Source organism: Engystomops pustulosus, chromosome 1, assembly GCF_040894005.1.
Source record: "Engystomops pustulosus chromosome 1, aEngPut4.maternal, whole genome shotgun sequence".
In the NCBI taxonomy this organism is placed as follows: domain Eukaryota; kingdom Metazoa; phylum Chordata; class Amphibia; order Anura; family Leptodactylidae; genus Engystomops; species Engystomops pustulosus.
In genome coordinates, this window is record NC_092411.1 from 243,407,233 (window position 1) to 243,430,973 (window position 23,741).

Sequence of the window (23,741 nt, forward strand, 5' to 3'; positions counted from 1 at the left end):
GGAGGGTAAATTTTTGATGTTGTGTATTGTGGTATATAGGAATCTGCTCACTTTGTGTTATTATTTTTAAATGACTATTTGTGCATAAACCTCCACTTCGATGTGAGTTTTATGTAAAAACTTACGTTATCACTGCATTTTCAATGCACTTTTTGTTTAATAATTTGTGTTTGTCACAAAGTTACATGCGGGTAGTCAAATGTTAATTGCCAAATGCATCGCCTGGTTGTCTGCTTTTATAAATGAAAGGCACCAGTAAAACCTATATATTTTTGATTTGTTTTATTGATATATTTTGCAGGTTGTGACTGTCTTTGTAGCTGAAAAGCAGATATTTAGTTATTTCAGTTTTAGTGATATTATGATGATTTATTTATGTGAACATTTCAATATGAGGCATTTGTGAACTCTACACATGTCCATCTATTACATTTAGGAGATGTGAAGGTAAATATTTTCTGTTTGGAGCACATTTTTTGCCTTTCAAAGTCAAATTTTAAGTATTTTTTATAAAATGTTTCAGTTTGAATCAAAATAGCATGAAGGCGCCTATGTCAATTTCCCTAACATCTATCTATCTCCTATAAAATTCTCCCATATTACAGTTTGTTTTACCATACTAAAGGGAGCCTCTTACTGACTGTGACTGGTCATAAAATAGTTTTATTTTGGGGCCCCACTAAAGCCAGTGGAATGCCTCAAAAACACGATGCACAACTAGACCTAAAGCATCATGTGAATGTGCCCTCAGGGATAATCATACATCTGTGATCAGCGGGAAAAAAGTTGATTTTTGTGATTATTTCCTGCTGTTTTTCTGCAATTACAGTCTATGCCATTATGCCAGTCTTATATGTCTTATATAGTCAATACTCTTTCATTCAATGAAATGATGGCCAGTTATCTCTCAAATTGGAGCCACCCACAACATAGGGTCACTTTTAAAATGTGTAAGCTTGTGCAGACTTTGATATCCAGTGGACTGCACTATTTTACAAGAAATAACATTGCAGCATGGCTCTGTCCCACTATTTACATCACAAATGGTTAGATATCACAACAAAGATCTCATTTTATTGGGTTATTTATAATATGCAAATAAAGAAGAAACGGGGACATCCCTGGCAGCCATGTTAGATAATCAGCCTTTACAGGTCCTCCTGACCACCAGGATGAATAAATGTGTATTGTTTGTATTGTTACTATTTATAATCAACAAAGGACGAGCACAGAACCGGAAGTAGTGTACAAATGCGGAAGCGGAAGTGAGTTATCTATTTGCGTTCCAAACCTCTCTTTCCTTTTGGCGCCCAAAACCTGTTTGATGACGTCAGGGAAGCTCTACGCCAATGGTTGACGCGAAATTCAAAGTGGCGTTTTGATGCCTCAGCACAGGTAATGAGGGAACGTAGGGTATAAAACGCTGCCATCTTACAGTGTGACTGCATCGGGGGTCTACGTGTATGTGTCAGTCAGAGGGTGTTGGTTGTGCAGGACTCCTCTCCTGGTATAACCATTACAGCCGCTCAGACCTCGGCTTCATACTTCTATATTGAACACCTGTTATACCAGCATGTAACACTAGAGGGCGCCCTTGTACTGTAGCTTCAGTGCGGTGATGTACAGCTGATACACGGTCATGTGTGAATGGTGCCCTGCTATCATGTGCTGGCGGAAGAAAACTAAGAACACCCAACTAATGAGCCTTGTCCTGGTCTGAATAAAGGCAGCGCCATTCACAGTGGTGGGGATGGGTGCAGGCCATGAATACCAGAAATACAAAAACCTGGCGGGTGTTTATAACCCCCTCCGGACAACTAGTAACTTAAAGTTGGCAAGTACAAGCGCAAAAGAAAAATATCAGCACAAATGACATATGTCCCGTGACGTGTGCCCCAGACCTCTGGAAGACATATTGGTATTATTTATATAGATATAGGAGGAGATTTATCACTAGGCAGGATTGTGCCCAGATATCTATGTATTAGGCTACATTCACACACCTGTATGGGGGACGTATATACGGCCGATATACGTCCCCCATACATCGCTTTGGGCTGACGGCCCTGTACGGGAGCATGTCCTATCTTTCTACATGATACTGCGCCATGGGTTGTATACTCCTCTGGAGAGGGACGGGGGTGAGCTGCACTCATCCCCTGCTCCTCTGCGCAGCACCGATGTATGCCCGCCGTGCTGCGGTACTGTGGTCATACATCGTGTGCCTGTAGCCTTAGACTGGCAGGTTTCCACCAGTCGGATTTATAGTCCGGTGTATGTGCAGTGTTACATGCCTTCTGATTTGTGTGCTGTATGCGAATAGACTGCACCAATCACACGTATACTTAAGATCTGCTCAATTTCCGCCTTTTTGTGATGTTTTTGCACAGCAAATTCTCAGATACCTCAAACATAAAATTGAGCAAGTTTGAGTTAAAACTTCCCCCTGTAGTAGCAATGGACCCACATACACCACCTCCTACGTGTTGTAGTTTTGTGATTAAATTTGTGTTCTTTTGAACATTCTCAGTTGATAGATGTGGATTTCTTGCTAAAAAAAAACCTGTGCAAAAACAATGTTTGCGCAAAAATTTGCGACAATTATACGCCAAGAAGCTACAACGGACTAATGTTAAATTTCCCCCATAATTTCTTTCTTAGAGTGAATAGGTATAAATATAGGCAATAATACTCTTAATTGAATCTTTTTTTTCCAGACGAGAGGCCAAAAATAGAAAATGTCTGCAAAGAAAAAGGACTCTAAAACCACAACCCATTGGTAAGTTCATAAGAAGGTATTGTGTCGTGTTTAGCGAAACCGTCATGGTCTGTTCAGAAGAAGACACCACACATGGTATTTTGGTCCATTTTTAAGCATGTGTTTTCAGTCCGTTAAAAAACGTGTGTGTTTTTGTCCATTTTTCCCATATATCTTAATTAATATATTTGGAAAAACCAGTCAAGAACCGACTAAAAACGCCATGTGTGGCATCACCCTTAAAAGGGACTATAATTCACTAGGAGGTACGTGAGTGAAATTTATTCTGGAGGTCAATGATATTGACTTCCAGTCATTAAAGTCAATTCTTTTTGTTGTTTGTTACCCTACCCGAGGATGCCTCTCGTTCAATCAAGTAAAACCTAGAAACCGTGATCCTTTAACCCCTTGTGCAGAGCTGTAAGAGGGCTTATTTTCTGCCCAACACATTTTATTCTGCCATTTATCAGGAAGATGAAAACATTTTTGGTTCCCTTTAACCCCTAGGCGCACCAGGACGTTATAGTACGTCCCCGGGGCTAGAGACTTAGCGCACGGGGACATTCTATAACGTCCTGCTTCTGGCACTGGCTCACGAACGGAGCCGGTACCAGAAGCAGCGGCTGTCAGCTGTCTAGTACAGCTGACAGCCTGCGCTAACACCCCCGATCGGAGCCGGCTCCGATCGCGGTTGTTAACCCCTTACACGCCGTGGTCAAGCGGTGTTTGCGCTGTGGATCGGATCCCCCGTGCCGCTTACCGGGGGATCTGATCCTCTTCTGGGCAGCTCCGAGGACTGGCATGTGCCCCGGAGCTGCCCGGTCTCCCTGGCAGTCAGACCCCTTCCGGGTCTGACTGTAAACTGTCTGAGCATGCTAAGACAGTTTACACTGCTCTACAATAAAATAGTATTGTAGAGCAGTGTATTGAACTTGAACCAGTGATCAGAGCATCACTGGTTCAAGTTCAAGTATTTATAATTAAAAAAAAGTCAAAAACACTAAAGTTAATACATTAGAATAAATAAAAAATAAATGCATTAAAATATAAGCCCCTAAAATGTCACTTTCCTATAAAACCACTTAATAAAGTATAAAAAAACACTAAAAAACCCTGCATATTTGGTATTGCCGCGTCAGTAACAATCTGTATAATAAAACAGAATCGTTACTGGACCCGCACGGTACACGCTGTAGAAAAAAAACACAAAAACCATTCCGAAAAAAGATCATTTTTAATTAATACCCTATAAAAAATGCTCTAAAAAGTAATTTAAAAAATGTTATGCACTCCAAAATAAGCCCACTAAAAAGAACAACTCTTCTTGCAAAAAATAAGCCCCTAACCAGATTTGTCAGCCGAAAAATAAAAAAGTTATGCATATGAAAAGATGATGATGCTAAAATGAACAAGATTTTCTTGGTTTTTATTCAGTACAATTGAATAAAATACACAAACCCCCACGTATTTGGTATCCCTGCATCCGTAACAATCTGCATAATAAAACAGAATCGTTATTAGATCCGCAAAGTGAACCCCGTAAAAAAACAAAACAAAAAAAAAGCTCCAGAAAAAAGATCATTTTCAATTAAAACCCTATAAAAATGCTCTAAAAAGTGATTTAAAAAATGTTATGCACTCTAAAATAAGACCACTAAAAAGAACAATCCTTCTCGCAAAAAATAAACCATTAAACAGATTTGTAAGGCGAAAAATAAAAAAGTTATGCATATGAAAGACGGTGATGCTAAAAGTAACAACATTTTTGCCAAATTACTTAATAATATACTATTTTTATGGTATGGTAAACGGCCAAAAAACCCCCCATAAAAATCTTCCTGAAAAGTGATGATTTTCATTTCCTCCACCAACAAAGAGTTAATAAAATCTCACCAATTAGCCTATAGATTCCCCCAAATTACGTACCAGAAAAGTGCATCTCATGTGGCAAAAGAAATAAGCCCCTATAGGTCCACATTAAAAAAAAGAAAAAAATGATAGCCTGTACAATGTGACATAGAAAATCTGATCTGGATGGCGCCTCCTTCCCTTCTATGCCCGGCCGTGTGCCCATACAGCAGGTTACCACCACATATAGAGTATCCGTGTACTCGGAAGAGATTGGGTATCAAACTTTGTTGAGCCTTTATTCATTTAATCCATTGTAAATGTTTAATTTTCCACCCAAAATGGGTGTATTGTGAAAAAATATTACAATTTGCAGACTGCACCTCCATTTTGTTTTAACCCCTATAAAACACGTAAAGGGTTAACAAACTTCTTAAGAGGTTTTTCATACGTTGAGGTGTGTAGTTTCCACAATGGGGTATTTTACGAGTCTCACTATTATTTAGGCCTCTCAATGTCAATTCGAAGTTGAGCAGGTCCATCTAAATACAGGTTTTGGTGATTTTACAAAAAATGTGAAAAATGGCACCTAAATTCTGAGCCTCATAACATTCTAGTAAAATATGTGGAATCTTAAAAAACCATGCCAACATAAAGCAGACATTTGGGAAATGTAAGTTATGAATTTATTTGGGTGCTATGACTATCTGCATCAAAAGTAGAGAATTTAGAACGTTGAAAAAAAAGAATTTTTCCAAATTTTTGCCAAATTTTGTTTTTTTTCATAACTAAATGCAAAAGATATCATCCAAATTTTTAAACCAATTTGAAGTACAATGTGTCACGAGAAAACAATCTCAAAATCCCCTGGATATCTCACAGCGTTCCAAAGCTATAACCACTTATAGTGACACAGGTCAGATTTGAAGAATGGGGCCCCGTCCTTAAGGCCAAAAGAGGCTGAGTCCCGTAGGGGTTAAGTAGAAAAAATGTTAATGGAGCCTGGAGCGCCTCAGGCTCATTTGCATACAGTCTTTTATCCTGGAGGATAAAATGTAAAATTGCAAATTTGCCTTTCTGCTTTCGGATTACAATATAATTGAGTATTATAACTTACCTTGCACCCTGACAGAATCCTTTGTGTAGTCCCAGGGGTTGGGCTGTGGTTTGGATGCATTTCAAAAAACATGTGACTTGTTTGTGCTGCAGACTGCTCAGCTATCAGCCCCCACCTTTGTGCTCCTGTACAGCTCCTCCCTCCTGCTCCTTCAGAGGTCTCAGTGTGGTGCTCTGACATCAGTTTGGGAAGAAGGAGGGAAGGAGCATATAGAGGCTGATAAGTCTAAGGCAGGTTATTGTGTAAACTCCAAATAAAGCTCTATGCATACACAGTATCTCCTGTATCTCTGCTGTTAACACATGGCTCATCATAGGTATTCTTCACACACGCACAGAATCAATGAGGATGGCAGAGTACCTGAAGCTGGTGTGCAAGCTGCGGCTACCAGGGGCGTGCAGTAGCCTACAGAGACTACTGCACGACAGTGGTAACCTCTGCAGATAATTTGCGTATAAAGTTTATTAACCAAAGGGCTCCATACAAAGAGAAGATAAAACTATTAGATTATGCTGTAGTGATGTGGTCCATGGGGATCACTTCAGAAAGTAGATTCCTGATGGAAGATTTCCTTTATGTTTACCTTTGTAGAGTAGAGGTTGAGATCTTCAGCTCAGTTGCATTTAAGATAAACTGCAACAGCCAGTGCTAAAAGAAGTATGATATCACCTCTTAATTTAAAAGAAGAATTCATAAAAGCATCAGGTACTGGGAGCTATAGAGACCAACTTCTGCTGTGTAATCTTTTCACAATTTGCTGGTTATCACAAGTAGTGTTAAGTGTCCAAAGTGTGATTTGATTTATTTTATTTTGTAGGACAAAAAGCCCCAAAAGACCAAATGTCGGAAACCAAGGAAATATTAGCAAAGTAAGTTTCCCTGAGGAATTTTTTAAATAATTAGAAGAGAAAGTACATGCAATTCGCACATGGATTATGCCAAGACACCGACTGATTAGACCACGTAGATTAGGGTGATGCCACACATGGTGTTTTGAACCCGTTTTTGGTCAGTTTTTTAGCAGTCCGTTAAAAACCGCATATGTTAAAAACGCATGCGGTTTTTGAAAACACATCCGTTTTCGACAGGTTTTAACAATTATCTTAATTAAAACTGGTCAAAAACGGAGACGTTTTCCAAAAACGCATGCGTTTTTAAACAGACTGCTTAAAAACTGACCAAAAACGGGTTAAAAACGGCATGTGTGGCATCACCCTTAGGGTCATGTCACACATGGCGTTTTTAAACATCCGTTTTCAGTCCGTTTTTTTTGGTTTTTGGCAGTTAACCATGCATTTGGCTGCTTACAACCTGTTTATCTATTAAGATAATTGGGAAAAACGGACCAAAAACGCCATGTGTGGCATCTCCCTTAGGCCCAGTTCACATCTCCATTCAGTCTTTGGCTACATGCATCAGTAACCAGGTGGAACAGACTGAACAGGTGCAAGTCTTTCGATGAAACCTTACTTGTCTGTAGTTGCATGACCTGGTTTTGGCCCACACGTTGTGTTCTTGGACCTTTTTAAAGCATGCGTTTTCAGTCCGTTTAAAAACGCATGTGTTTTTTAATGTTTACCATGCGTTTGGCTGGTTTGAACCCGTTTATCTTCATTTCTAAAAGTGTAGACAGCTTACAAAAACGCATCAGTTTAAAAATGCAGACAAAAAACTTGCAAGGAGGAAAAAAACCGAACATGTCTCATCGGCCTTAGGGTACGGTCAGATGCGACGCTAGCGTTTGTTACAAGCGCAACACGAGCAGAATGGGGGCAGGCCTCTGGTCCAAACGCATTTGCAATGAAACGCATTGAATTGGCAAGAAATCGCATGCATTTTACTGGAAACGCTAATGAGATCTAGCCAGCGCACAGCCCCCACCTCTAGCGTTACGCTTGTAAACGTAGAGCTAGCAGTACATGTGACAGTACCCTTACAGAGATGTAAACTAGGCCTTGAAGGTTTAGTCCATAGGTTCCGAAGACCCGAGGCTATTTCATTTTAACCCCTTCGTTACAATGTGCTGATAGCACATTGTAATGAATGAGGAGGAAAATCCCCATATACTGCCATACTGTAGTATGGCAGTATATGATAGGATAGATCAGACAACCTAGGGTTAAAGTACCCTAGGGAGTCTGAAAAATAGTAAAAAGAAAATTAAAAAAAAAGTTTAAAAAAAAAAATCATAATAAAAAAACCTAAAATTTCAAATCACCCCCTTTCCCTGGAACTGACATAAATATAAACTGTAAAAATCATAAACACATTAGGTATCGACGCATCCGAAAATGCCCAATCTATCAAAATATAAGTTTTTCAATGCGTTTAACCCCGTAACGGAAAATAGCGCCCAAAGTCAAAAATGGCACTTTTTTGCCATTTTGAAAAATATAAAAAAAATCTATAAAAAAAGTGATCAAAAGGTCGTACAGTCCTGATATCTTTGAAAATATCAAATTTCGCAAAAAATGACACCACCCACAGCTCCGTACACCAAAATATAAAAAAGTTATTAGCGCCAGAAGTTGGCAAAATTAAAAAAAATAATTTTTGTACAGGAGGTTTTAATTTTTGTAAATGTATGAAAACATTATAAAACCTATACAAATTTGGTATCCGCTTAATCGTACCGACCCAAAGAATAAAGTAGACATGTCATTTGGGGCGCTCAGTGAAAGACGTAATATCCAAGCCCACAAGAAAATGGCGCAAATTCGCTTTTTTCACCATTTTCACTGCATTTGGAATTTTTTTTCCCGCTTCCGAGTACATGGCATGGAATATTTAATACCATCACTATGAAGTGCAATTTGTTACGCAGAAAACAAGTCGTCACACAACTCTTTACATGTAAAAATAAAAAAGTTATAGATTTTTGAAGGTGGGGAGTGAAAAATGGACATGAAAAAACAGGAAAGAGCCCGGTCCTTAACTGGTTAAGTTGATGGGGATAGATAATCACACATTTCTAATAGTTGTTTTGAAACAGTGATGATTCTCTTAGTAGATTGTATTTCTAGCAGATTAAATCCAGCCCAGTATTAATAACATTTACGTCATTGTGAATTTTTCTTACATTTTCTCTCGTAGGCAGATGCAATTCGTACTAAGGTGAATGAGTTAATGAATAAGAAAGTCCAGTCTCCCTTGCTGAAAGAAATTGCAGCGCACGCTGACATCTCCGTTCTCTTCAAGGAGCCAGGAGACGCTTTACAAGATGATATTGAGGAAGATTCTTTCAGTGAGTGACAACATTGCACTCCATGTTTAATCCAAGTATAACTAAACTTCCAAGATATTTTTTTTTACTGCATAAATTGCTAGCACAGGTAAAAGAAAAATTTCTTTGCCTGTTTTTTCTTTCTTCCTGCACTTAGCAGTATGTATGAAGACATCGGTACCCACTATTAAATGGTGCTTTCTGTTTTGTAGACCCCCCTTTGCACAGTACTGCAGTCTATACTGATGACAGCGAGCTCCTGCAGACCAAAGAAAACCCTGAGCAGATCCGTGTAAAGCTCATGTCTCCTATTCCACCTGTTGTTGAGAAAAGGTAGATGTCTTCTATAAGCATGCTGCTTCAGTAGATAATAAACAATTAGAGAATGGTAATAAAGTCACTAGGCGATTCAGCATTTGACTGCATTTTTAAATTCAGTTTTAATTAGCTGCAATATGTTATTTTTGTATTCTAGTTCTGTCAGTGAAATAAATACATACAGTACAGGGCTATGAGCATAACTGGGTCCCAAAGCAATCTACACACATTCCTTCCTTACATAGGACTCCTGCAACTCTCTCTATGTAAAGCACAGTCCTGTGTCATACTTTACACAGAGCTGCTTGTTATGGTATCTATGGAGGGAGAAGCAGCAGTCCTGTGTAAGTCACAGATGAAATAAGTAGATGATGGTGACAATGACATTACAGCTTGGGGCTCTTGGGTCAGGCAGTGTAGTGTGAGTACCCCCAGATAAAATTAAATATACACAGTGCTGACTTAATAAAAGTAAAAATACAAAAAAAATAAAGCCACTTACCTTTTCCATAGTCCTGCATCCTCCTCGTGTGGCTTTAACAAAGGTGGTGTAATGACATTGTGCTTCCTGTGTCATATAGAGGGCGCCACTCAGAGGCTTGGAGAATAAGCCCTGCAGCTGTGCTCTCTGAATTTATTGAATATGCATCTTAAAGAAAATGAAAGCCATGCAACCTACGCTCTACTACTGGCACACAGACCATGGTGTCGTTCATAATCATCCTTCAGCTCCTTTTTGGGCAGTTCTGTTGCCAATCTTTGGCCTCAGCAGTGACCTTTACAGACATGGCACCTCAATGCAGATGTCAGTGGCTGTAGAGGTGACCATTGAGGGCTATTATTTGACTCAGCAGTGTATTATGGCACAAGACCACTAGCAGAGGACCTCAGTGCCAAAAGGATTTTAATTTTTATTTACAAAGCGGCTTTGTCTTTAAACGTTAAAAAATTTATTGGTTTACTGATATTTATAGTAAACATCCAAAAAATATTTAGGCAGCTGAAATGCAGACAGGCAAATAGATACATTTCACTAATAAAAGAAGTGTTGGGTTTATTGATGTGTATGTAATTTCTGCTTTCCAATCCTTTCACTTTTTAGTATGACACCAATGAGCAAACCTGGATCCAATACAGAAATCCATGTTGCTCCCAGACCGGATACTGCTAGACCTAAGAGGGTGTGTAAAACATGTTAAACGTAACTTTTAATTCCTTGTGTAAGAGTTATGTAGTCAAATAGGCGTTACAAACAGGAGATCTAACTATTGGTATACTTTCCCTTTCACTTTTTTGAGACTTTGAGAATTGTGGGGCCTCCATTTTCAGACTTACCATAAAACTGAAAGCAAAGAGCTTTGTGTACATCCTCCTCTCTGCTTTCAGCAGCTGTGAGGCAGAGATCTGGAAACAACCCCTAGAACCTTAATGCATAGAAAATGCATCTCTTATTCCTGAGATTAACCCTTTTAAAGGACATCTACCACCAAGATCAAGTATTGTAAACCAAGAACACTGACATACTGGTGTGTGCCCCATCTGGCAGCATCTGCTCTTCTTTTAGCTTCCTATGTCCTGGTTTTTACAAAAAAAGGCTTTTAAATATAGCAAATGATCCTCTAGGCTCCATGTGTCATAATGGAGCCTGGAGCCCCTCAGGCTCCTTTGGATAAATATAACATCCTTTTTTTCTTAAAAACAAGGGCATAGGATGACTCAAGAAGAGCAGATCCTGTCATAGGTGGCACACACCAGTATGTCAGTGTACTTGGTTTACAATCCTTGATCCTGGTGGTAGATGTCCTTTAAAATCTAACTATTCCCACTGGAATATAAGCATTTCAGGACAAAATGGCAATTGACCTACAAATAAAATGTATAAATAAACACATTTTTGCTTAGTTAAGTTGCTAAGCCATAGATAAATCCAGTTTCCCAAACATATATAGACAGATAGGAACAGATTTCTTATTTCTGCTGTTCTGTATTGCATGATTGCTGCTTTACCCTTGTACAGAACCCATGGAGTATCTAGTATTAAAATGTAATATTTTTTAGAAACCGCAAAAGAAAGCGCCACCTGATCCAGAACCAGGGTGTTCTAGCAAGCATGGGACTCTGAGAAATACAGCATCAACCTCAAAACAAGTTCCAAATACTTCTCCCAATAAAGATGAGGTAATAACGTTACTCTTTCACTCATTTATGCTCTACATTTTTTGTCTTGTAGTTTTAGGTAGGTTTGAAACCAATCACACAGTATTAGTTATTGCAATATATTTCTAACAAATGTTTTACAAGAGAAAAAAAACAGTTCCAAGATTGGTACAGCCCTTTTAATATTGAAGAGAACCTATCATCAGAAATTGGCCTAATAAACCAATAGCAGTATGTTGTCAAGAAGCTTAACAGCTTCTAGATCATGTTTCTTTCATGTCTTAGTTTGGTGGCACCATCGAGAAAATCAACTTTAGAGTGAGATTTTAATTGGTTGTATCAAGTCAGGGAGGCTGACTTTATAAAACCATATTGCATATCATTTCAAAGGGGATTTTCTGGATGGTACCACCACACCAGGCCGTGAAAGAAGTATGATGTAGAAGCTGCTCAGCTGCATGACAACATACCGGTAGTGGTTTATCATGCCATCATTTCTGATGACAGATTCCCTTTAAAACGCTAAAAACATGTTGCTATGTACAAAATGCTTGCGTTACCTTACCACATATTTTCGTGGTGATGCTTTTTTTCCTGATCCCTTTAACATGTGCTTCAAAATGCAACACAAACACATTGGAGCAGATGTATTTAGACTGGAATTTTAAACTTCAGCCTTTGTTGTCCAGCAAATAATTGATATTGTATTTGGAATGTAAAGCTATATGTTTTTCCAATATATTTTGTGTATCTAACTGTTTTTTAGATCTCTGTTTGCTGACATTCAACAGGAGGACCAGTCCCTGGTCATGTGATGTCACAAAGCTCTGATTATTCTCTGATATAACGAGCCGTGCATCTGTGTGACATTACATGACCAGGGACAGGTTTCTTTCCACAGGAAGTAAACATAGAAGCTTCCTATAGAATGACAGAAAGCACAGATCTTGAAAACCATTGATACAGAAAGTATATTGGAAAAATGTATTACTTTTCATAACTTGACAACCATTTTAATTTTTTTTTTTTTTATAATATATGGCATCTTTTATGTCAGACTAATAGTTTTGTGGCAGCACATCTCCTCATGCAGAGTGTAATTTGCTTGTTAACAATGGAAACTGCAGTAGATGTCCATGATAAGAAAACATGTTCCCAGGTTGTGTGTGGTATTGCAGATCTTCCCTATTCACTTTAAAGGAGTTAATCTGCATTACCGGACACAACCTCTGGATAGTAGTGGCTCATTTTTTTGTAAAGCAATGTTTTTATCATCTCGGCGAACACCTGGCGCTGGAGCTGTCTTATGGGATTGTACAACATCGTGTTTATAAAAAAGTGTACTGTAAAGATGAGTTTTCTTCTATGTATCTCCCATTATATCAACCATGGAAAATAAATGCATGGGAATGCAGCATATTGCATTTTCCACCCATCTTCTGTGCAGATATTAGCAACATTACTGTATATTTTCAAACCTGCAGATAACAGTCTAGAAATCTGTATTTTGTGGTTGTATTAACCTAAATTTTATAAGCTGTATGTTTACTGTTCAGCAGGTGTCTGCAAAGACAAAGACTCGAAGGAAAGATCAGAACACGTCTGTGAATAAGAAATCAAGAAAAGGTATATAGTTATAATATTCCCATTGTCTGTAAAGATATAGGACACAAGTTATCACATGTTGAGTGCACAATTTACTTCCCTTATTCAATTTAAAGAGAACCTGACATGTATATTTACACTACTAATCTACTAGCCCCCGCATGTAGGGAATGAAATGTTCTTTCTAGAATCCCCTCCTTTATGTGAAATCATGGCCTTTTACTTATAAAAATCTCCCTGAGTCATGTGAAAATGAGCAGAAAAGTGAGAGAAAAGAGTCTGAGAGGCTGCAGGGGGAATATAATTTTAGACGCCTTTATCTGGGTCTCTATAGCAATTAAAACCACTCCATTATCAAATTAAGGAAGAAAGTTTTCTTTTTTTTTTTAAACTATATCAGGCTTGTGCTATTGTGATCTATGGTGTAGAAAAATGCAATTCTCAGTCTCCCATAGATCAACAAAAAACTGTTTTTTTAAGGAAAGGACAGTTTGTCAGTAATGTATATGCATGAGCTCTATAAGAGGATGGAATTCTTTGGCATCCAAAGGACATACAGGTTATATGTATAAAATGTACATAGAATCAGGAATACACTATGCAATCAGAATTGGATACAATATATCATTACATCATAGATATCCTATCAGGGTTATGAGGTAGGGGGTGGTGGATTTGTGCACGATGGGTGTTTAGACCACATTAATATATTTGAACTTGAAATTGAAAGAAAAACTAGGACGTTTCGGGTCATATTTGGTCAACCTATCCCCTTGAGTGTACATGGATAAATAACAGGATGAGCTCCTGTAAATATAGACTATGTTCAGTCTTATTTTTAACTACTGGCGTAATCAGCAAATGCATTGTGAGCAAGTAATGTTTCCTGTCATACCACACTGCTACAGGGAGAGAGGATCACATTCTTACATGTTCCGTAATTTACAATACTTTCTATAAGCAAAACATATCTAATATTGAAATTGTCATTTTAGTATTCAATATCAGTCTGCAGCACTGGATATATGGGTAGGTATATTCAGAATTCGGATTAAATTAAAATCCAATTATTAACCTCTTCATGACCGATGGTCATTATTTCCTGAATGTTCAAGTCAATTTTTGATGTTCTGCTATGCTTCTTTGAATGACGATAAGCTTTACATATCATAACAGTTTGTTGTTTTTTGTTTTTTTTTTCATGACATGTGAGACATTAACTTGATAGGATGTTTTTTGGGTTTTTTTTTTACTAGAATTGACTACAAATGTGAAAAAAGAAGCTTTTTGACATTTTTCGGATTATAGCTTTTTTTTTTTTAATAAGTAGTAACTTGGTAGTACCAAAATAGTACCAAAATATGTTATAAATATGTACAGTATGACTACCCTGTTTCCCTGAAAATAAGACAGTGTCTTATATTAATTTTTGTTCTTAAAGAGGCACTAGGTCTTATTTTCAGGAGATTTCTTATTTTTCCACCACCAAGAATTAACATTTATCGTTGACCAAAAAAATAAACTTCCATAACATTCCTATGACTCTCTAAATTCTGAATTTCATGCTGTATTTATTGTGACTCCATCTCTATTAGAATCATTGGCCCCAATCTCCTATGTTTAGTAAAAGCACTTTCCATACATGACCCTTCTTATCCTGGCGGCTGCTGGTATCACATTTGCAGCACAACAGTCAGTGATTTACTTCCATGAATTCTTCTCCATGTCACAACCTTCTGCAGCATCTAAAAAATTTCCTAATACTAATGTATGGCGCGGGCGGAGCTGCTGCAATGACTGCCGCTAGGTCTTATTTTCAGGGGAGGCCTTATATTTCTAAGCCTGAACAAAATTGTACTAGGTCTTACAGGGGATGTCTTATTTTAGGGGAAACAGGGTACTGACAGAATTAATATTAAACAGGAGAATCTCCCCTTTAATAAGATATAAGGATTATGTATGGATGATTCACAGAACTGGAGATATCTAACCTTAAGTTACAATCGGCAATAGAAAGCTGTACATAAAATTTAAAAAATTCTGTACAACTTTAAGGCTCCATGCACACGACTGTATAAAAACGTCCGGAATACAGCCCCATGCACTCCAATGGCCAATTCGGACATCCATGTAGATGGCCATATTGTCAACCGCACCATACCTTAAGCAAGCCGTATAAAAATATAGAGCATGTCCTATATTCCACTATATATCCGTACCGTACTGCCCATAGAAGTCAATAGGAACATATAAAATACGTGCTAAATATGTGCTGCATACGTCTGTGCACCTTATGCTGCCTTATATACGTGCAGTATCCTGAACCAGTAGGAGGTGCATGCTTCCAGCCAATAGTCAGACATCCATTATCTGCCATCCCACCGTATTTTATATGGATACGGTGCAAAACGTTGCCATACTGTTGCAATACGTTAATGGACAGAATACAGCCGTATATACAGAACAGAAAAGACCATACGGTCATGTGCATGAGGCCTAAGGGTGAATATTTCTGGTTCTGTGAAGCATCCATACACAATCCATATATCATATGAAAGGGGAGATTCCCCTTTATGTATTTCTTGGTGCCAGGGTTCAGGAGATGTAGCCACTTGAAGTTGGGCACTACCATGACGTTTTTTGACACTGTCGGCATGTACTTTGGTGACAAAAAATATATAATTAAATACGATTAGATCCACACCTCCTAAATGTAATAGATGAGTGTGTGTAAAGTTCATAGATAACTTATATGTTTAGGTTAATTAAATCATCAAAAAATCACTATAACTGAAAAAAAACAAAAAATTGTTTTTCAGTTAGAAATTTTAAGACATCCACATCCCGCAAAATATAGCGATTAAAATGTAAAGGCGCCCATAAAATCCTCTATTTTTTCTTTCAAAGCAGACAATTGACAGCATCATGCAACTTGGTGACAAACACAAATTATTGAAAAGACAATGCCTTCCAAATGCAATAAAGACTAATTTCTATATAAAACTCACATCAAAGTGAAGGGTTACACACAAATAGGGATGTAAAATATAAGTAAAATTGTGCAGATTTATATGTGCCACAACCTCAACAAGAATTTACACTCCCAAAAATGCTAAAACAAAAAACATGCAATATTTGTTCATTTTTCAGAACAACATTTTTTCAGAAAATCACAGCCTACAATGTATGAAAAAAAAACTTTTTAATTAATACACTCGACCACCTTCATGCAACTTTGCAGCAAACAATGATACAATTCAAAATTTTCACTAAAATATCTACAAATAGACTACATATATAAAGAAAATTTGTTTGTCGCTGTAATGGCATGTGCTATATTTTACTCAAACCCATTGTTGTATGGCACTCTCTGCACATATATGATTATAAACATGTTTGACGTTTCTTTTTTTCCTTTAATAAAGTTTATTGGTTGTGAGCCCGAAGATTACATACATTTGAGGGGGCCTCATATCTCGCTGGGGTTAGGTACATTATGCAGGAATTATCCTGATGTGCAGTCCTTAATAAGGTATAAAATAATCAATAAGCTATATAGCTTTGTGCCGGGTACCACCTGATAATGTAATAATCTGTCCCAGAGGACACAGTCGGATAAATCTGATGTGAGAGGAGTCTCATAGCCAAGTGTTCAGTTGCCAGAACTTATAAGAAGGGGGTCACAGGTCGGCCTTGACCGTTGTCTCTTCGCAGGCCAAAACTCTGGGCTTTGGACAGTTAAGGCTAATAGAAGCTGTAGGATGATTATATAACATTTATATCCACCCCTACAAAGGAGGAGCGAAACCCGCGCCTATCCAGAACAGCTAGAAAGTGAATCCATTCCACAGAATCGAAGGCCTTGGCCAAATCAGCCATCACCAAGGCTCAATCTTCTCTCATGTTTGGATATTTTATCTGCTTTTAGATAGGATGGAAACAGCCCCAAGAGACATCGGGAGTCCAGAAAATGTGCCCAAGTCTGGCAGAAGTGTGAATGAATTAGATGCCGTACTCTCTGAATGTGGAAAACTTATTGAACTGTACAGGTATGTTCTATGTAAAGTGCAAAGGAGGTGACATCCGAAAATCACAGTAAAGAAATGCTCAGTTAAAATGCTCCTCTAGATGTGCACTCCACCTAAAGATCATCATTTGATATATTACCCCTTTGCGCCCAGACAGTGTTAAACATTGTTTAAAAAAAAAAAAAATCTGCAAATTAATGACATGCTGCTGATCATGGAGCAATGGCTGAGCACTGCCGGCCCTGCAAAGGCAGATAAGCGGCATAAAATCGCAACAGAAACCAGACCATTTGAGCTAATTTGTGATGCTTGTGGATTTTTAACGCTTTTGCATCCTGCTTTGTGTGCGGATAGCCTCCTGCTTATAGAGAACCTGAAGTAACACCTTATGCCTCTCACAAATGTAGGACGCTATTTGGATGCAAATTTCCAGTAGGTTTTTATCAGATAGAATCATATACATAAAATGGTAAAAAACAATGTTTAGAGGCAAGAGGGCCTCCGTGCATAATACAGGGGTGTCACGGGGGCTGGATTTGGCCCACGGTGTTTGACACCTACAGCATAGTATAAGCAGTAATAAAAGGGATGATGGGAACCTGTGCTAAGGTTACACTGCATTGCAGATTTAGTTTTATGGACAATACAAATATATTCTTTTTTTTTTTTAGGGAGAATGTTGATACAGATGTCTGCAAAAGAGCAGTAGATGTATTTTTTCAAAACTTTCAAGAACAGCTTAATGCAATAGTAAGTATGTTATTGCCTTGTACACATCGATATATAACTGATCAACTTTTGTAAGCCGTACTTGTTACTCTAAATATGTCCACATGAGTGAAAAAGCCCAAAGATAGGCAGTCACTGTGTTACATACAAGATATGTTCTGCAGGTTTGTTCTTAAGTTGAATTTGTATGTAAGTTGGAACTGTATATTTTATAATTGTAACCTCAGACAAAAATGATTCTGGTCTCTGTGACAATTGGATTTTATAACTGTTCTAGCCTAGGGCTAAAGTACAATTACCAAGATTCACACTTCAAATGCTTCTGTGAATGCAGGTGACCGCACGTTTCTGAAATGTCTGGAAAAAAATGTAACAAATTTGAGCCGATTCATCACAACAAAAGGAAATATAATGGAATAAAATGAGGCAATAGAATATTGTGGTGCAGGCTCCACCAGTGCCAATACTAGTTTTTTGCTGCTCTACATTTATTACTGTGATGTTAAATTCTGGTGCAGTTTAAAACTGTTGTGTTATACTTTCCGCTTTCATAGAGTTGTCCTAAACTGTGCGCCACAATGTGGTGAAAAGTAAAAAAATATTTGGCGCAGGGGCTATTTTCCATTTGACCACGCACTCTTATAAAACCATGCCGCTTTTCACAGATCACTCCCCCCTTAGTCAGACAAGTCGGAAAAGTGTTGAAAACCGGTCTAAAAGCCTTGATAAGTGTGGCGGAAAGCATTTTCTGGTGCAAATTACAAAATACATCTTCCCCAATATCTCGTCACAGCAAGCAGTGGTATTATATCATGCACAGTAAGACCACTTTTCAATGCTAGCCATCTCAAAGAGGTTTAACGAAGTATCTTAGTACAGTATATTTTAACAGACAACAATAACGTGTATATCCACAGATATCAGAAGTCCAAAAACTGAAAGATCTTAAACGAAAAAATACTAAGGTAAATAATTACATGTATTCATTAATAAGTCAATTTGTGTGTGTTATGTTCAGTTACGGTACTTCATTTTAATATTTCCTCTTCCCTCTACCATTACATAATCCTAAACAGGTGCATATTTTTCTATTTTTATTTGGTATCTGTGTGTTATGTAACTTACCAGAAAATAGAATCATATTTTATACCACATTTTTTTATAAAGAAAAAAAAAATCATGCTGTTTTCTATAATATACAAGTACTAATAATCTGCAATTTTCACGAAGGATAAAGTTCCCCCCTGCATTCTGCTTGTTTCTTTCCACCTTCCTTCTCCAATGGTGGCGCAAAAGTTGATTGAAAACAGAAGATTCACATTCCATTTTTAGTTTCCATTACGCTCTCCTAAAGAGAGTATATTCCGTAGCCTAATTATAGACTGACACGTGCTAATTCTGGTGAGTATTTCTTTGCAGCAGTCATTTCATTTACATCATAGACAAGACTGACGTCCACTCCCACATCAAATTCTGTAGTTTTGGAAGGTCACATATGAGTAAGAAGCTCTGTAGTGCTATTGTGTGTTTTATTAGTAGCAGTAGGACTTGCATTCCAGGATTGTAGCTTCTCCAAGTGCAGATGAGGCATGTGCTCACACTGCTGTGCTCTTAGCTCTATCAATTGAACTGCTCCACAAATCATCTCTGCGCTGAGAATCTAACAATAAGCTGGCTACAGCTTTTACAGAGCAAAACAGTGCGAGGACAGACCTCTAGTGCACTGACAACATGCAAAAATGTAGGAACTCTGGAGAGCCGTTTCATCTGGGCTTTTAACCTGGTGAAAAAGTCTGGCAAATATTACATTTTTCATGCAACAGGCTTTTCGGCAACCTAGAAACCATTTCAGTAATATAATTCCCTTTATTAAAATAAAGGCTTATTATACTTCACAGATGCAGACAGAAATTACAAGAAAAAGAAAACGTTTAATTGAAGTGAAAGAAGAAATTATAGCGTAAGTAGAATATGATGCATATAGACTCATATTGTATATGGTAGAGCTCAATATATTGCAATACTGTACCCCGTCCAATTCTGGCGATCAAAGCTTTTGCTCCTTTATTCAGGAGAGGTAGGTTTTCTCGCCAGATGTGCCGTCATGGATAAGGGCGAGACTGTTTTTCTCTACCTGTTTACTAGCACTTTCCCATAGATAAGAGAGGATGTGCTGAGCAGGGAGACCTAAACACTTCAGTTGGAAGAAAATCTCATCAGTGTTTTCATTGTCAGGAAATAAATGACTGTGTTATTTTCATAATGGCCAATATAAACTGACTATATATGACTCCATTCACAATGCCTAAATAATCTTACAAGTCACTCCATGGGGTCCACAAATGGTATAGCACTCCATATTTTCTATAACAAACAAAAATTTGGCACACCTTTTAGTTTAATGCTCATTAATAGTTTTTTATTTTCATCTTCATGCCAGCTGGATACACCGCTGCTTCCTGACTTCCACTGCCCTCCATAGCGGCCAATACCAAGCTAATATCAATTGTTGTACCTCGCAATCCATGTTTGAGCAAAGTACTTAGTTGGACCAAAATGTTGACTGTTTTGTATTGCCTTATTAAGATATCTACTATAAAAATGAAAAAAACTTTTAACCCCTAGGGGACACAGCCTCTTTTGGCCTAAAGGACGCGGCCCCATTTTTCAAATCTGGCCTGTGTCACTATAAGTGGTTATAGCGTGGGAACGCTATGAGATATCCAGGGGATTTTGAGATTGTTTTCTCGTGACACATTGTACTTCAAATTAGTTAAAAAATTTGGATGAAATCTTTTGCGTTTAGTTATGAAAAAAAACTAAATTTGGCAAAAATTTTGAAAAATTCTTTATTTTCAACGTTCTAAATTCTCTACTTTTGATGCAGATAGTCAAAGCACCCAAATAAATTCATAACTTACATTTCCCAAATGTCTGCTTTATGTTGGCATGGTTTTTTAAGATTCCACATATTTTACTAGAATGTTATGAGGCTCAGAATTTGGGTGCCATTTTTCACATTTTTTGTAAAATCGCCAAAACCCGTACTTAGATGGACCTGCTCAACTTCTAATTGACACTGAGAGGCCTAAATAATAGTGAGACTCGTAAATTACCCCATTGTGGAAACTACACCCCTCAACGTATGAAAAACCACTTTTAAGAAGTTTGTTAACCCTTTATGTGTTTTATAGAGGTTAAAACAAAATGGAGGCGGAGTCTGCAAATTGTAATATTTTTTCACAATACACTCATTTTGGGTGGAAAATTAAACATTTATAATGGATTAAATGAAAAAAGGCTCCACAAAGTTTGATACCCAATTTCTCCCGAGTACACGGATACTCTATATGTGCTGGTAACCTGCTGTATGGGCGCACGGCCGGGCATAGAAGGGAAGGAGGCGCCATGCAGATCAGATTTGCTATGTCACATTGTACAGGCTATAATTTTTTTCTTTTTTTTATTGAGGACCTATAGGGGCTTATTTCTTTTGCCACATGAGATGCACTTTTCTAATACATAATTTTGGGGCATCTATAGCTAATTGGTGAGATTTAATTAACTCTTTGTTGGTGGAGGAAATGAAAATCATCAATTTTTAGGAAAATTTTTATGTGTTTTTTTTTTTTGTCCGTTAACCATATCATAAAAATAGTATATTATTTTTATTCTATGGGTCGCCACGATTATGAAAATACTTCATTTATATATATTTTTTATTTTTTCCCATTTTTACTGAATAAAAAGTAATTTGGCAAAATTGTTGTTAATTTTAGCATCACCGTCTTTCATATGCATAACTTTTTTATTTTTCACCTCACAAATCTGCTTAAGGGCTTATTTTTTGCGAGAATGATTGTTCTTTTTAGTGGTCTTATTTTAGATTGCGTAACTTTTTAAAATCACTTTTTTTAGAGCATTTTTAAAGGGCATTAATAAAAAATCATCTTTTTCAGAGAGAGTTTTTTTAGGTTGTTTTTTACGGGGTTCCCTTTGCGGATCTAATAACGATTCTGTTTTATTATACAGATTGTTACGGACGCAGGGATACCAAATATGTGGGGGTTTTGTGTATTTTATTCAATTGTACTGAATAAAAACTAATTTGGAGAAAATCTTATTCATTTTAGCATCACCATCTTTTTATATGCATAACTTTTTTATTTTTTGGCTGACAAATCTTGTTAGGGGCTTATTTTTTGCGAGAACAGTTGTTCTTTTTAGTGGGCTTATTTTAGAGTGCAAAAAAATTTTTAAATAACTTTTTAGAGCATTTTTTATAGGGTATTAATTAAAAATTATCTTTTTTTGGAACGTTTTTTGCGTTTTTTTCCTCCGGCGTTTACCGTGCGGGTCCAGTAACAATTCTGTTTTATTATGCAGATTGTTACGGACGCGGCAATACCAAATATGCGGGGTTTTTTTGTGTTTTTATGTTTTTTATACTTTATTAAGTGTTTTTATGGGAAAGTGACATTTTAGGGGCTTATATTTTATGTATTTATTTTTTATTTATTATAATGTGTAGTGTTAAGTGTTTTTGCATATTTTTACTTATACATACTTGAACTTGAGCCAGTGATGCTCTGATCACTGGTTTAAGTTCAATACACTGCTCTACAATACTATTTTATTGTAGAGCAGTGTAAACTGTCTGAGCTTGCTTGCGCATGCTCAGACAGTTTGCAGTCAGACCCGGAAGGGGTCTGGCTGCCATGGAGACCGGGCAGCTCCGGGGCACATGCCAGGCCTCGGAGCTGCCCAGAAGAGGATCGGATCCCCCGGTAAGCGGCACGGGGGATCCGATCCACAGCAGGAACACCCTTACACGCCGCGGTCATGCTTGACCGCGGCGTGTAAGGGGTTAACACCCGCGATCGGAGTCGGCTCCGATCGCGGGTGTTACAGCGCGGTGTCAGCTGTAATAGACAGCTGACAGCCGCTGCTTCTGGTACCGGCTCCGTTCGTGAGCCGGTCCCAGAAGCTGGACGTTATACTACGTCCCGGTGCGCTAAGCATCTAGCCCCGGGGACGTAGTATAACGTCGTGGTGCGCCTAGGGGTTAATGAGCATTGAATAAAAAGGTGTGCCCCATTTACATCACGATCATTCACCAGGTTTGTGCAGCCATCAACCTTTGTCTGCCCCTGTAGGAATGAGCCCAAACTGAATCAGCTACAGAAGGAATGTTCAGAGCTGGAGAAAAATCAGGATTCACTGAAGAGTTCAAGAACTTTCCTTGACAATCTTGTACAACTGAAGGAGGATTACTTGAAATTCAAGACACAAAACCCCAACATTAAGGAAACGGTAAGCATTTTTATAGATCTCTTATTGTATTTATCTAGCAAATTTTAACAAATTGTTGTAATTTATTGTCTTTAAACTGATTTAAACATATTCATCTCATTCTTTTTGCAGCATGGGTTATCCAGTCTGCCAGCATTGTGCCTGGAAGCAGAAAATGTACTGAAAGCCGAACAGCATTTTTATATTGTGAACCGACAGCTGCAATCTTTCGTTGACAAAGGGAAAGGAGATGGCTAAAAGCTGGAGCTGTTCCTTTTTACCAACTCAATATATATGTGCTGCCATTTACTTAGACATCTTAAAACCATATATTGTAATAATACCTGCTGTTTAAAGGGGTTTTCCCACGAAAGAAAATTCTTACAGCTCAATCCCCTTGTGGTATTTACGCAATAAAGGTCATTTAACCTCTTACTTTACAATTTTACTCAGTTTTTTTGCTTTTTTAGCTCCTATCACTTTCTAGGCTGCTCAGTGCAAAATCCCAGGGTGTGGACAGGGCCTCTCTAAGCACATCTAGTTCTGTGGGGTGACAATGCAGTTAGATTATTCAGGTACAGGTGAACACTTTCATCTGACATTGTACTAACACATTGACACAGAAAGAGATGAGACAGATCAGAGATGCATGAGATTACACAGAGG

General features: G+C 37.8%; 1 protein-coding gene across 4 annotated transcripts; it reads left to right on the forward strand.

Moving 5' to 3' along the window:
* Window positions 1–1,250: 1,250 nt before the first annotated feature.
* On the forward strand, window positions 1,251–23,510 carry CENPU (centromere protein U). Of its 4 annotated transcripts, none has more exons than XM_072122942.1 (14): window positions 1,251–1,395; window positions 2,718–2,779; window positions 6,541–6,592; window positions 8,817–8,967; window positions 9,159–9,279; window positions 10,367–10,445; window positions 11,323–11,442; window positions 12,978–13,047; window positions 16,955–17,075; window positions 17,726–17,804; window positions 18,701–18,748; window positions 19,682–19,743; window positions 22,940–23,096; window positions 23,208–23,510. In XM_072122942.1, exons 2-14 carry the CDS (start codon window positions 2,739–2,741, stop codon window positions 23,331–23,333), a joined length of 1,227 nt encoding a protein of 408 aa, XP_071979043.1. In that variant the 5' UTR covers window positions 1,251–1,395; window positions 2,718–2,738; the 3' UTR covers window positions 23,334–23,510. The 4 variants fall into 4 exon arrangements, with proteins under 4 accessions (XP_071979043.1, XP_071979057.1, XP_071979049.1 ...); XM_072122956.1 differs by having other exon boundaries at window positions 12,981–13,047; XM_072122948.1 differs by lacking the exon at window positions 1,251–1,395 and adding an exon at window positions 1,455–1,507.
* The last annotated feature ends 231 nt before the right edge of the window (window positions 23,511–23,741 follow it).